Source organism: Lissotriton vulgaris, chromosome 4_1, assembly GCF_964263255.1.
Source record: "Lissotriton vulgaris chromosome 4_1, aLisVul1.2, whole genome shotgun sequence".
NCBI lineage: Eukaryota > Metazoa > Chordata > Amphibia > Caudata > Salamandridae > Lissotriton > Lissotriton vulgaris.
In genome coordinates, this window is record NC_141691.1 from 980432778 (window position 1) to 980448989 (window position 16212).

At 42.9% G+C, this 16212-nt stretch overlaps 1 protein-coding gene across 1 annotated transcript in view; it reads right to left on the reverse strand.

Annotated features, from left to right (window-relative positions):
- LOC147722777 (cytosolic non-specific dipeptidase-like) overlaps positions 1-16212 on the reverse strand; it is a 504245-nt gene that overhangs the window by 106719 nt on the left and 381314 nt on the right. The window contains exon 11 of the mRNA XM_086965241.1: positions 13253-13400. Coding sequence (XP_086821367.1) covers positions 13253-13400 — 148 coding nt within the window. The remainder of the gene's footprint in view (positions 1-13252; positions 13401-16212) is intronic.

Consider the following 16212-nt stretch of genomic DNA (forward strand, 5'->3'; position numbering starts at 1 on the left):
ATTGCTTGCATATTTTTGGAGGCACAGTTTAGGTTTGACCAGTGCCCCTGGATGCGAAGGTCCACATATGTGATTAATCCACCCATAGCTCTTCCAGATGGTGCTTTTACTGCGGGGACCCCAAAACTTTTAAACCCATCTAGTGGAAATTGACTGTGGTCAACAGTCCAGGTTTCCTGTAGGCAGATAATGTGGAAATTGGTTACAAACTCTCTCCACTCCTTCACATTATGTTTGGCTGCTATCCCTGCAATGTTCCATGATAAGATTTTTATGCCTTGCTCAACCTCCGCTTTTTGATTACTAGTGGTCATGGAGTGGCTGGCTGGAACCTCTCCCAATGTCACTGAGGTGCCCATTTTGTTTAGTGAAGAACCTTCCCAGGACGCGGTGTTCTGTCCAGACTTTAGATTATCATTAATGTTCACTAATGGGTGTTCATCCATGGATACAATAGGTGCACTTCTTTGGTCTGTTAAGATAGTAGGGGGCGAGTAGCCTAGTTTTTGCCTGCTTTTCGTAGCGCTGTCCTTCGTCAGACTTGGATTGAGTTCCCTATTTAGTTGGAGTCAATCAACATTTTCCAAGGTGCAGAACCTATTCCAGTGTGCATGCATTGCGACTATTGGGTCATAGAAGGGTGGTGCCTGCCAAGGTGCCTGCCAATTTTCTGCTCTATGGAACTGCATGGGGTTTGGGGCAATGTTTGCTCGTGCCCTATTTGTATACGGCAGTCCATGTTTTGGGTGCAAGGGATAGAAATATGATAGAGGTAGGGGGTATATGTTTGTTTGTTGTGCCATCGAGGGGGAATTACATATATGGGTGACTACCGAAGTGTCCCTGAAGTTTATTGCGATTACGTCCCCTGCTATCGTTTTTGCACCATTTCCTATCCACTGCCCCCTTCTAACAGATAATATTTCCCCAGACATGTGTAAGGGCAATGGTTCATTGGTCCTTAACCATTGGACACATTTGTTCCTTAACTCCCCTTCATGTTCTCTTTTTCCGTCTTTTAGGGGCGGTACTCCTGTTAGCATCACTACGTACGGTAGTGCTTCTGGTGGTAGATTAATAGAGTGGAACCGCCCTCCAGATTTTTCTCTAGGGATGCCTAGAGAGTTGTTAGTTTTAGGTTGGGTGGTGTTTCCAATGTTATCTTTGCTTTGGCTTGCCTTAGCTACTGACGTGGAGCTTTTCCCTTGGTTTTTATTTTCCTGTGGTACTATACTCTTTGTGTTAGTCGTTGGGTGTGAGTTGGTTTTCGCCGGCATGTTGTTTTGTGGGACTGTATTATTTATTGATTTGCCGGATTTTAGGGAAGAAGTTGTTATTCCCTTACTTGTATTCTCTTCAGCCCCGGATCCAGTATTATTAGGATTATCTGAGGCTGTAGTTGATATTTGGGGCACCTGTCTAGTTGGTCCTATCACCTTGTTGTTTATGACAGATGTTAGTCTGTCCAGTTTGGCCATTAGGGGTTTAAGCTGAGTCCGGATGGACTCTTCTAGTTCTGCCTTGAGGTCTGCCACCATATTGGCTACCCAGCAGGGTATGCCAGATACGGTGCTAACCATCGGGGTTATCAGATTGTGATTGGCCTTACAATTCTCTTTGCCCCCCTTTTTGTTATTTGGTTTACAAGCACTCTTTTTTCTAGACTTTTGGGCAGGCTTACCTGGGTTGCTCATTTGTGTGATTACTCATGGTGACTGCTCTAAATTTGTGAGATCTGTGACTCCGGGCATGTTGTTTGGAATTTTTGGAATAGGCTGTGCACAGGGGAGTTCTACATACGAGGAGGTTAAGGAAAAACTGGCGTCTGGGTTATCTATTAAGGATATCACCTGGCCCTCCTCTGTATCGTGGATAGCTACAGTGGGTGCTAGCGAGAGTCGCCTTTCTGTGTTCTCAATGGCTGTAGCCACTACTCCAATTGTTTTTGCAGCATTTTGTCTATCGCTGTTAAGGTAGGGAGAGGCTGCGACTGTGGGTTGTCACCTTTCTGTCTGGAATTTGATCTTAAGGTGGGCATTTTACTTATTTTGGATCCTCTCCTCATATTTTACTTGGCGTCCTCTTTATGATATAAGTCTGGTGGTAGCTTGTAAAGTTAGGACTGGAGAGGGTAGAGTATGAAAAGTCCTATGCCACCCAAGAAGGCCCAACTGTACCTTGTATGCAGCAAATCGATGCAGGCCAGCAGTTGTTAATAACGTGGCCCAGCCCAGCCTTGTATGGCCTTGGAGGGCCGTAGAGGGCCCGCCCTTTGCCCGGGCTTCGCCCGGCGCTCCCGCGACGCGGGTGGGGCTCGTCTGTTTTATGCGCCAGCAGCGCGCTCTCAGGTCCCGCCTTCTCTTCCTGGTCACGGTGCAGCTGGTAAGGGTAGTTCGACAACCCTCTCGGTCCCCCCCTCTCAGCGGCTGTTACACGCACAGCGGCAGAGGGAGACCGGCGCGGTACACCCACAGGGGCTCCGCCTCCAGCAGCAACGCTCCTGTAAACCTGGTCAGTAAAGTGATTCGCCTCTGGTAAGACCCCCGCTCTGCCGATGGGGCTCGTCTGTTTTATGCGCTAGCAGCGCGCTCTCAGGTCCCGCCTTCTCTTCCTGGTCACGGTGCAGCTGGGAAGGGTAGTTCGACAACCCTCTCGGTCCCCCCCTCTCGGCGGCTGTTACACGCACAGCGGCGGAGGGAGACCGGCGCGGTACACCCACAGGGGCTCCGCCTCCAGCAGCAACGCTCCTGTAAACCTGGTCAGTAAAGTGATTCGCCTCTGGTAAGACCCCCGCTCTGCCGATGGGGCTCGTCTGTTTTATGCGCCAGCAGCGCGCTCTCACTTCCCGCCTTCTCTTCCTGGTCACGGGGCAGCTGGAAAGGGTAGTTCGACAACCCTCTCGTTCCCCCCCTCTCGGCAGCTGTTACACGCACAGCGGCGGAGGGAGACCGGCGCGGTACACCCACAGGGGCTCTGCCTCCAGCAGCAACGCTCCTGTAAACCTGGTCAGTAAAGTGATTTGCCTCTGGTAAGACCCCCCAGCCAATCAAAGCTTCTTCTTCAGCTTGCACTGTTCCCTGTGGTGTTCGAGAGACCAGGTTAAAGCCCCAACTAACCTTGACTCCGCGTCCTCCTCCTCCACTCAGGCGTCCTCGAGTTCAGCCAAAAATCCTTAATGCACGCTCCGCCTCGCCACGCCCGACACCTGGGCGATTCAATAGCAGTTCAATCGGTAACTGCACACCGACCCCCGTCTGGAACCGGGTCTGGAGGGGCGGTTGGCTGGTAGCAGCAGAGACAATTTTTACATCTGCCCCCCGCTCGCTGAAAAAACAGCTATTGAATGGATAATACACAGTACAATCACTCTGCCTGTTACAATTTTCCACTTTCAGTATTGCTTAAAACGTATACCAGCAGGTGTAGAGCGGGAATATCGACGGGAAAATATCGAGTTACATTAATATCGCCGCAGAAATATCTACAAGAAGAAATATCGATATCAAAAATATAGTTTGACCAGAATATCGACAGACAGGTAAGTAATATCGATAACAATAATATAGTTGTAATAAATATCGTTTACAAAAACATAGTTTACAAAAATATCGAATTTTTAATAATTATAAGTAATTTAGTGTTTTTAATGAGTATTGTTTGTCAATTTAGTATATTTTGTAGCATTTTATTAGTTAATAATGTATTTTATGTTGAATTTAGTGTTAATAGTTCTGTAGCGGGTTGTGGGTTTATAGGGGAATAGGGTGGGAAGTAATTTAAATATATTAAAATAATTGATTAATTAATGTGTTAATTTAATATAAATAGGTTAATAATTATTAGTTAATTAATTTCAATTAGTTAATTGATAATTAATTATGGTAATTAATTATGTTAATTTTTAATTAATTTTAGGTGTGTGTACTGGAATTGTTAAGTGAAAATGTAGTGAATTAATTACATTTTTATTGAATAATTAATTAATTAATGACTAATTAAATATAATTAAATAATTTTGATTTTTAAAAGAGTAAATCAATTTTAGTTTGGGTTGTGGTGTTCATAAGTGAATATGGTGTGAAAGCTGTCAAATAATTAATTATGTAAATATTTTGAAAATACAATACTAATCAATAATTAATTAGTAAATATTAAATGTAATTGAGTAATTAATTTTAGGTGTGTTGGTGTTTGTTAATAATAATATATTTAAATGTATATATTAAATATGTATATAATCTACAATAAATTTTATACTAAATTTGACAGATGGTTTATTATCTTTTTTTGAGTTCCTGCGCTTTCCCTACTGTTGTACCCTGTGGAGTGGGAAGAGTAATTTTTATGCCTACGCTATCCAGCGCTTTCCCTACTGTTGCACCCTCTGGAGTGGGAATAGTAATTTTTACCCCTATGCTATCCAACGCTTTCCCCACTGTTGCACCCTTTGGAGTGGGAATAGTAATTTTTACCCCTACGCTATCCAACGCTTTCCCTACTGTTGCACCCTTTGGAGTGGGAATATACATTTTTACCCCTACGCTATCCAGCGCTTTCCCTACTGTTGCACCCTTTGGAGTGGGAATAGTCATTTTTACCCCTACACTATCCAACGCTTTCCCTACTGTTGCACCCTCTGGAGTAGGAATAGTAATTTTTACCCCTACGCTATCCAGCGCTTTCCCTACTGTTGTACTCACTGGAGTGGGAATAGTAATTTTTACCACTACGCTATCCAACGCTTTCCCTACTGTTGCACCCTCTGGAGTGGGAATAGTAATTTTTACCCCTACGCTATCAAACGTTTTCCCCACTGTTGCACTCTTTGGAGTGGGAATAGTAATTTTTACCCCTACGCTATCCAACGCTTTCCCTACTGTTGCACCCTCTGGAGTGGGATTAGTAATTTTTACCCCTACGCTATCCAGCGCTTTCCCTACTGTTGCACCCTTTTGAGTGGGAATAGTAATTTTTACCCCTACGCTATCCAACGCTTTCCATACTGTTGCACCCTCTGGAGTGGGAATAGTAATTTTTACCCCTACGCTATCCAACGCTATCCCTACTGTGGCACCCTCTGGAGTGGGAATAGTAATTTTTACCCCTACGCTATCCAACGTTTTCCCCACTGTTGCACCCTTTGGAGTGGGAATAGTAATTTTTTACCCCTACGCTAGCCAATGGTTTCCCTACTGTTGCACCCTTTGGAGTGGGAATAGTAATTTTTACCCCTACGCTATCCAGCGCTTTACCTCCTGTTGCCCCCTCTGGAGTGGGAATAGTAATTTTTACCCCTACGCTATCCAACGCTTTCCCTACTGTTGCACCCTCTGGAGTGGGAATAGTAATTTTTACCCCTACGCTATCCAACGCTTTCCCTACTGTTGCACTCTCTGGAGTGGGAATAGTAATTTTTACCCCTACGCTATCCAGCGCTTTGCCTAGTGTTGCACTCAGTGGAGTGGGAATAGTAATTTTTACCCCTTCGCTATCAAATGTTTTAACTAATAATATTTTTTATATTTTTATTAAATGTATGTATTATTGTTGTTATATAATTGTATGTGTTAAATATATGTATATGTACACATTTATTAAGTTTATAATGAAAAAATGTAGTTAATTTGTTATAAATAGTTAAAATATAAAAGTAATGTAATGTATTTTGTTAATAGTACTTATATTTTTTAATTATTTAATGTAATTTCAATTAATTAAAAAAGTTGATATTTTTAACATCTATATTTATTACAACAATATTTTTGAGTAGATATTTATGTACTTACCTGTTTAGGTATAGGGAGTCGATATTTTTGTAAGCGATATTTATACAACTATATTTTTGTCAACTATATTTTTGTAATCGATATTTAAACACCCTACCATACCAGCAGGCCTATATGAAAGGTTGGCTAAAGAATACATAAAGACATCCTGGGAATTACCTTATGCACACAGACATTGGAGTGGGGGGAAAGAAATGTTTCTTAGTGGTAATAATTGTGAAAATGCACTAAGCGGTTCTCTCCTATGTCAGGGTATAAACTTACACGGGGCCTGCGATGGTTCCTCTAACAATTTATCATGCCACCTGCAAGGTTCACCAGCTGCAGTGATTGATCCAGTTTTTAGGCAACTTTCTAATGGAAGTTACATTATGTTGAATCATCACAGCTGCTGTGGCATGTTGCCAGGTTTAGCCTATCTCGTAACTGTGTCAGCCAGGGTCACTTGCTGTATGCAAGTATTGTTTCCAAAGACTAAAACAGACCAGGAGTCTCCGTTATGGCCTTCATTGAGCATCTCTTCTATATGAATTGATACTTTGAGCAGAATGAAAGCCATTCTTTAACAAAAGACTGTGCCATTGACCTCGGCCAAAGAAAACTATGATCTGCAAGTCGCAAGGACTTCTGCAGAGATACACACCCTATTAACTACAAACTTCCCTGTATATTTCTCAGAAATGTTAGGTTGTATCTTAAACATGTCTGATACGAGTGGTATTGTATATGTATTTAAGATGATTTTTTTGGGACTGTTAGCACTTTTTGAAGCAGTCCTAGGAATTTTTCCAAACTTCGTGCAATCTGTGTTTGGTGGATTGCCTCTCGGTTTGGAACTCGCAGCAGGGATACTATTTTTGCCACTTTTGCTCCGATATGGCAAGCCAAATCACCAGTGATACCCAGATCACCATGGAGAACACTCTTCTGGCAATGAAGTGTCGTGAGCGCATAGTCCAAATTTTGGGATTAACTTGTTTAAGAGAATTAAATACCACATGGTTTATGTCATTTAGACCAATCTGGCAAGATTGCATTTTAGCTGCTCTATGATGCTTGCTATGTGGAGAAGAATGCATGTTAGACATCTATCTCACACTCCCATCAGTCATGCCAACGGATGTTGATGCTTTGCTGGACCTGGTAAAGGCCCATGCACAGTGTTGTCCCCACCGGCCATCAATTCTGTTGACGGCATTCATTGAGATCTCACAGACGCAAAATGCTGACGGTGAGGTACAAGAGGAGAGCGGCACACAGGTATCCAACTTGAACATTGCTAACGCAACCAACGCTGAAGGCGATGCTTCTCAACTTTGTGCAATTAATCTTCTTAACAAGGTAATCCAACTTTCACCTACCATGGTAGACTAATTCTTTTCAGACTTAGAAGATTTGGGGCCAGATGTAGGTGGCCGTTTGAGGCCATTTACCGATCGGTAACGACCAATTTTGGCAGTTACCGATCGGTAAATGGGTGACAGGTATGTAGGGGGCAATATTTTACTGAATCGGTAAAATTACCGATTCAGTAATTTTACCGATTCGGTAAAATACAAATTCGGTAATTTTACCGATTCTGAGGCACCCAGATGTAGGTGGGACTCTTCAGAGTCCCAGAGGCCTTACCGAATCGGTATTTTACCATCAAATCCAATTTGATGGTAAAATACTGATTCCGGTGTGCATGCACATGTGTGCATGCATACCTATGCCATGTGACAGGCAGACCTGCCCTTAGGGCATGTATGCCTGCCACATGGCACCCGAGCCTGTTTTGGGGGTGCCAGAGGGTGTCAAAGTGACACCCCCTGCACCCTTGTGAAAATTGGTATTTACCGATTCGGTAAATACCGAATCGGTAATGCCCATTCATTCCTATGGGCTTCAAAGCCCTTAGGAATGAATGGGCATTACCGATTCGGTATTTAGCGAATCGGCAAATACCGAATTCTTCCGAATCGGCATTCCAGCACATCTGGAATACCTACATATCCACCCCTTAGATTTACCGATTTTTAATTACCGAATCAGTAAAATTTGGTAATTAAAAATCGGTAAATCTATTTTACCTACATCTGGCCCCTGATGTTTTCTCCGAACAATAACACTGACTTTTGAATTAGCACACAGTGTTCTGAGAAACTCTGAATTCGGCCTTCATTTTTTCAAAACAAGTTTCTAACTTGGGAACTCTATTTTTTCTATGATCATGCTTTTGTTTTTTCAAATTTGTATTTTTCATTTTTTTGGCACAAAGTAATCTGCTCATAGTAGAACTATTCATAGAGAACTAGAATTCTTTGAAAAACGTCTGAGAGACAATATTTGACCATGTCCATACTCAAACAGTTTATATAATCTGCCATGGAGTGGTCTCGACTTTTTCTTCTGTAATTAAGGGCCGTTTCATAAATGTATTCACGTGGTTCATTCAGATAGCATTTTCAAATGTCATCTATATGCTTTGAATGCAACATTGCTTTAAATGCGTACAGCACAAATGCTTTCGTGTACAACCAATTTGAATGCAATTTTAATGTTTAGATATGTTTTAATGTGTTTAGAACTTAAAAATGTCATACATAATAAAGTGGAGTGGGTGTTGTGTGGCGTTTAAAGCTCTGAGTGAATTTTCCCGATTCATGCCCTTATATAGGTATAATTCACATTACCCGTATATAGGCATAGAAATCAAACCCTTATTTAGGCATAGCCCATGCAGACCAAATACAGGCATGGCTACGTCCACCCGTACCAAACGTCACAACGATTCCTTGGAAAATCGGCTTAAGCAGTTAGGGAAGTTCCCCTTGGTGGAATATTGATTTATCCAAGAACTCATGTACTTTGCAAAGAACAACTATTCCCTAGGGGTTCTTTCCTGATGTTATTATGCCCGACTTTACGTCAATCTATGGCATTCCTAAACACCTTCAAGGTATAAATATACCTTCACTTGCTATAGCAAACTACGGTGGTTCGGAGCAGTTCGACTATCTACTTGCCCGACGAAGCTTGCTACAGCAAGTGCTGAAGGAAGCCGACCCTCCAGCTGACGCACTGATCAAGAGGCTGACTTTCTCTCGATGAGAATACAGCTCCGGTGTTTCCAAGCTCCCCTTGCGGGATGTTGGGAAATCGTGTCCTGAGACAGATATAACAGACCTCCGTCCTTCTAAACCAAGGTATGGAGCTGATTAGAACCTAGAGAAACCTTTGGTAGATTCTTGGCAAAAAACAACTAAACTTATGCTAAACAATACTTACTTCTTCCCGCGTACTAGACTTAGGTTAGGTACATTGGGGTAGGCATATTTAGAAGCACCAGTTAAGTATTTTTAGTCAATTTTATTTATGAATGTATTTTTATATGGCTTTGAAACCATACAATTCTTTTACAGTATTATTTTATAATACTATTCTCCCTGTCCGCATTATACTTTGCAGTCTGCTTAACGATTGTAGCAGTTCACATCTCTTGTATGAGAAAGAAGACTGTTCAATATTATTGAAAATGCCTGTCTCTCTATTTCTCTACAAACTCTGTTGAAATGAAGCATGCACGATTGACTGGGTGAAATACTTATCTATTGTTTCCGCGACTCTAGAGATATATTTCTTATTCTTGGGAAAGAAAGTTGTCATGTTTATGCGGTTGTCAGAAACTAATTCCTTTTTGTGAATTCGAGAAAGTTTCTAGTGACCTCTGAGCTAGCTGGCACTCACAATTAAGTTTAGTATATTCGATAGAAACCTAGTCGACCTCAGTCCAACGTCTAATTGGATATATTATTCCAATGCGCACAGCCTATTGGGAATATAGGAGCCTATTGGGAATATAGGAACTACACTACACCGTCTCCGTCCTGATCAGTGTTCTGGCAGTCCTGAGGGATTGCCTTTGGAGGCGAGTGTTTCTTCTGGTTCCTGGGCCTCTGGCAGTGATTCCTCATATTCTGGTCGGCATCCTGGGAGTCTGACTTGGCTTCTGGGGTTGTCGCTGTCTAAGAACGCGCCTCCTCTGTTGTCGGCTGATTTACATGTTTTCAGAGTAGGTCGTACTCTGAGCGCTAAAACGCATGTTTACATTCATCTCTTGCAGGCAAATTGCTTCGTCAAATTCATGCATGATTTATTTTGTGCATGATCTATTTAACAAAACTCCATCTCGGGCTCGAGATAGTTTAACCCGTGAGTGTTGGCATTGAGATACAAGTTACAAATAACAAAGGGTTGATGTTAAATTTACATAACGCAGCTATTTCCTTATAGAAGGCATTACGTGAAGTAGTGTGGCTCACTGGTTAGAGGCGGCAGACCCGAGAGCAGAGGATGGCCCGGGATCAGGGTTCGATTCCCGACGCGGCAGGTTTCTGGACCAGGGTCAGTGGACTCGATAATTCTCTTGCCTCGGTGCCCACTCTGATCAGCGATCACACTCGGCAACTCTGGGCACTAGCTTGCCTCATCTTCACTAACGGCCCCACCAGACCGCCGGGGATGCCTGGTCTCACCCTGGAGATACCCATTAAGGGACCATCTCTCAGGGAAGCCAGGAAGGGTTTCGCAGCGGTCGAAGCGCGGAGGTACCCCTTCGGGAGTGATTCCAGCGCTATATAAGCACACAATTAATTAATAATTACAAGATTATTAATTGCCACTTTTCAGACAGCATTGTAGCGTTTTATGAACAAGTTATCAGATGGTAAACAGATTGTGATGATCGTTATGAACCTCATCCACAGAAAATCTTGATTAAACAAGATTTTCTGTGGCTTTGATATTTATTTGACTCAAGAGAGTAATAGTACATAGAAACCACTAAGGTTTATTTTGTTATTCAGAAGTCTACAAGATTTTATTTGCTTTTGTGTTGTTTGTTTTGTGTATTTTTGTCTTTACAGGTCTCCTTCCCTGCTATCCCCTACCCATTCCCTATCCCTCATATGGCCACCCTGACTCTTGGTGCTGTAATAGCATACCAAATCAGTGGTGCTGGAAGGTTGGTTATTGAGAGCATCGCACAGATACTGAGGAAACAAAAAGGCCACTTCTGACACATATATTAGAATACAACATTAAAACGAGGACCCCTGCCTTTACTGACTAACGGATCAAGAACTCTGGGGTTGTCCTGGATAGGAGGAAGCACAACTCTATATTACTGCAGCTACTGAAAAGATGGAATGGTTCAAGCAATATTCACAATCCTAAACCTTTTGAGATCATTATCCCTTATTAAATACAACACTCTAAAATGGGTCACTGCAATTGTTCGACGCAAACTGAGTGACTTTGCATAATTTGCAGTCCAACTCAATGGAAACATTGACCTACAACCTGAAACAAAGACCAAGCAGTGGCATTAAGCTGCAAAGGAAAGGACCAGTGACTCAGAGATTGGAATATTGAGTTACTAGGTCCAGGGAGATTATCTTGTCTCCTGGGTTTGGAGTTGGTGGTGTAATTCCCTTGAAGTGGGACTGCCTCATGATATGGGGCCCTTGAAACTCTGGGTCATTGGCTACTCACTGAGGTGAGAAGAACTTTGATAATGAAGAAAGGCAGACTGCAGTCTAACCCATAACAAGGGGGGAATTCCCACAAACACAGAGACCACTTGTTTTTGGCTAGCTTAGAAGAAAACGGCTTTCTAGACGGCTGCCAAAAACGCAGAATCTACGAAGAACAACACATAATGCCAGTGCATAGAGGAATTTAGCTCTCCAGGCAGAGCTACCACTCAGCTCACCTGGACTTGTGGAAGTAATTTGTTGGTGCAGTCCTCATCCAGTCTCTGGTGAGGGCTGGAGAGGACTTTAATGAGCTGTGTCTGTATCTCTGGGTTAGTTGAGATGGGTGCGGGGAATCATGCAGCAAGGCCAGTGTCAACAGCAGGCAGACCAGCAGGGCCTTATCACTTGTTCCTACTCAGAAGGCAATGGATCCCCACTTAGCTCTATATCCCCAAATGTGTTTTTCAAAGAGATGGAGTGGTGGTCCGGCTTTTGTTTCCAATAGGCAATTGCCAACTGTCAATCAGTCTTTAAATCTCATATAGTTTGAAACTCCAGCCAGGAAGGCTGTAGTGGGGGTTTCTGCCTCAGAGTGGCTCCTGGGAGGGCAGTCAGCCTCAAATTAATCCCTAGGTTGGGTGTGGGTGAAGGAGAGGGAGAAGACCTTCGTGAAATGCATCCTCCCAGTCACAATGCTCTTCCAACATAAAAGGGAAGGACACACTTTCATTTCTTCCCAGATGCACTGTGGTAGACACTGCCTACAAGCAGATGGCCATGTTGACTCTCTAGGGGTCTATTATAGCTGAAAAGCCTGTGTATTCTCTCCAAACAGTTCCTGGAAACAATGGTGAGCAAGAATAAAAAATAGAGATTGACTGCCCTTATTTTTCTCTGTTGGCACCATCTATACTATATCTTGCATCTACAATTCTCACAAACATAGTAATTCCCAATCAGCTAAGAAAAACTCCCAAAAAGATGCAATAAAAGTAAGTCTCTCATATGTACACATGTTCGGATGCTCACAATCACTAGTGTAAAACAGATGCACAGAATGTTTGCAAACATTTTAAGCACTTAAAAACTATCATGAATAGCACTCCTTCAGCCCCAGGCTACTAGAATTACAAAGGCCAGTAGGCCTACTAACATGGAGTTAGGAGGGGGTACCTCTGTGGCACTGCAGGGTGGGGAGACCATTGGAGAATCTCCCTATCTCAGGGTACATCAAAATGTGTTCCAGAGAGCACCAAATCTGCTATTTGAATGATCACGCAATATTAGGGGTACCCTACGTAGTTATGCCCCTAATAAGACAGTGAAGCCAGCAGGTGCAAAAGACAAAATGACAGCGATAACACAGCTGCATAGGTGATTGGTGGACTTGTGAGCTTATAGTAGTTTAATAGTTTTGTAAAGGAAAACAAATCTTTAGATACATTTTCAATGAGCAGGTTGAAAATGCAGGATTATTCTGCAGCAAGTGCCTGCTTTGGTTTTAGTAGAATGATTTATGCTAACAAACAACCATACACTACCAATCAATGGTTATCCCGCAATCCTATAAAAAGGATCCAAAGATCAAGAAAGCACTAAAAAGTCAATTTATAGCCTCACTGCCCACTGCCAAGGGATAACCCGGTTGTTAAAGGTCCTGAACCCAAGTTGACTTGGGTAAATAATGAGATTTTAGCAACTGGTATAGCCTGAGGCAAAAGGGCTATGAGGCTATTAGAAAATTCCACTCAAAGAGTGTAACATTTTCAACATTAAAAATAACCAATGCATTGTTTTCAGTACAGCTCCCACAATTCCATTGTTCAGATAATGGATTAAGGCACCATACAAAGGCTGCTACACATAAAATAACAATCTAATTTTTTTCACAACTGATCTAGATAAACCTTCTGATGAGAAACGGAGGCATGCTAATGTGGCCCATACCTGCTGATTTTCTCATTTTGGCCATGGAGAGCATCATCAGCCCCTCCAATGCCTAATAGCATCACATGCTTCCCAGTCAGATCTTGAAAGGTTCTAGCGATTGGAACGGTTCCTCCAACTCGGACCATGTCCGCATCCACTCCATAAGCTGAAGATAGTCAAAAGACAGAGATTACACTTTGCAAGACATGTTTCCCATTAAACAAAGTTGTCTACTCATGAAAATGTATCTTATTGCAGGTTATGAACAGCAATTAATGTGTATTTATTTCTAAAAAAACATCAGTGAAATACTATTCAGGATTTTCCTTGAAACATGAGAATCCTGAAATTAAAAAACTACATTATGGAGTTATACAGCAGTTAATCTGGGTTTTTGTTTTCTAGTGACATTATGGACCTGTGTTGTTTGAGCACTGACTGTTACAACACAGTGAATGCTCACACTGGAATATGTACACAGAAAGATAAATAGAAAGAGAGCAATACAGATAGAGAGAGAACTGTGGAGAAAGAGAGGTCGGAGAGAAAGAGAGATCGAGAGAAACAGTGAAGCAGAGAGGGAATACAGAGAAAGAGAGAAGCAACAAGAGAATAGATCGAAAGAGGGAGCAGAGAGAGAGAATGCTTGAAAGGCAAAGGCAGTGTAAGAAAACTGGACTTTTTGCAGATGTCCCCCCACTTTTTGCCCCCATTTGGACTGCTAGATGCTGGTTTTCCACTCTGACAGTGCACTGAAGCTTGCCTACCAGGCTCTAGTGTCAGTGCTCTCTCCCTAACAGTGATGTGTAATTGGCAACCCCCATCAACAGAGACCAACCTCCCTTATAAGTTCCTGGTAATTGGAACAGCGCCTGCTCCTCTGTTTGAGCGATGGAGGGTTGCCTCACTTAAAAATCCCCCCTAAGCCCTGAGATAAAAAATAAAATGGTGATTCATTACCATTTAATTTTTCATCCTCCCGCCCTGAACTGAGCATCAGGACAGTGGTGGGGCAGGAGGGTGGGCAGTATTTGCACTTTTCAAAGTGTGCATGTCCCTTTGGCCGGCCGTCTTGAGATGGCCAGCCAGACATGCGCACTTTGAAACCTCTAACACAGCTGTCTTAAGACTGATGGGTGAGAGTCAGTGCAGGCCAACAGGGTGCTCTGGAGCTCCGAGTGAGATCGCTCCCTCCAATCAGGGTGCTGCTCTCACAGCATAAGGTCTGGAGCAGGAGGTCCTGTCATTAGCTAACTTTATTTAAAATATATTTTAGGTTTATTTAAGCTTGCACACCGACCCTCACCCTGTTGATGCCAGCTGCCACTGAAGTGGTACTGTGGTACTCAGGGCATGGGTGGTAAGGGGTTCCTCAGGGCCTTCAGCACTGTTTGTGCCTCCAGGAGTGACCCAGGTAAACAGATGACAGCAGACCTGCCATTGCAGACAGCAGGAACAGTGTTCACTGCTCCATTTTGACTTTGTCCTCGCCATGTGTGACAGGGTAACAGCACTGCTTTTAAATATATATGTCAGTCACCCCTAGAGAAGGTCTTGTGCCCAGTAGGCAGGGCGCAGTATATTAAGAGTGTAGATATTTATCTCTATAGTGACTTTACCATTCAAGTACACTATATGTGATAGGTGGCCCATAAGATAACATGGGACTGGCAGCCAGGCAGACATGGGTTGTTAACTCCCTTATGGTACCACCTATATATGTTAACTTTGGTGTCAAAAAACATGCCTTCTCTACCCTGACTTGAATTTGGAGTCAAGGGAAGGTAGGCATGCACCCAGGTTGCTACCTAGTGGTTGCCCATCTAGTTACCCTAGCTGGCAGGCCTGGGTTTTTCGGCCCCTGCTGCTACCAAAACAGGCTTCTGACCTCCTGCCAGGCAGTGTGAGCACTCCCAGGAGCCAGAAGAAAAGTTGGGCGGCCCTGTTAATAGATAGCGCTCCTTACACGTGTGCGGTGTACTATGGCCCCAACGAGGATAACTCCAACTTTCTTTTGAAGTTAGAGGGTAGCTTATTACAGCATAAAGCGCCAGTAATATTAGGAGGTGACTTCAACTTGGTCTTTGATAGTCAGCTAGATCGCACTTCTGGAGCAAAGTATTCTACCCCTAAAAACTCTTTCCTAGCTCTAAGGAACATCATGAAATATTTTAATATACAGGACGCATGGAGGGCCAAGTATGGTGATGTTAGAGAATATTCCTTTTACAGCATGAAATATAAGCAGTATTCAAGAATAGATTATTTTTTGGTAGACCGCACCTTAATGCCCAACATAGTGTCGGTAACCCATATTCGAGTAGGCTTTTCTGATCATTCAGCGATAGAGCTTGTATTAAACTTCAGGATCAAGCCTATCGTGGTCAGATGGACCCTAGACAGAACACTCCTGTTGCAGAATCAGAATAAAATCTAAGGTTAAAGAAAGTATATCTGAGTTCTTTCTTTTCAACATAGGTTCAGGCACAGAACAACTGGTATGGGAATCCTTTAAGGCCTATTTAAGAGGTATACTGAGCTCTCTGATGTCCTTTAAAAGAAAATCATCAAAGATAAGAGACATTGAAGACCTCGAAGGGATTAAGAAGAAAGACTTGGAATTGCAGTTAGCGGTCCTGGCAGATAGAGACAGTATCCAGAGGCTAGAAAAAGATATTCTGGAACTTCAATCTCTATTCCAAGCAAGAAGTGATAAAGTCATCAAGGATAGGTGGGAGGTCAGCAGAATGAAGAACTTTGAGTACAGGGAGAAATGTGGGGCCCTCCTTGCCTGGAAGGCGAGGGTAGAGAGGAGCAGGAATAATATAGATTCGCTAATTCAGCGAGTCTCAGGGACTTTGATAACAGGGGAAGATGAGATCAAGGAGGAAGCCAGGGGGTTCTTTAAGGGGCTACACCAAGAGGATGGTTGTATCGAAGTTGAGGAGGTAGTAACCTGGCTAGGCTTGAGAGATCTG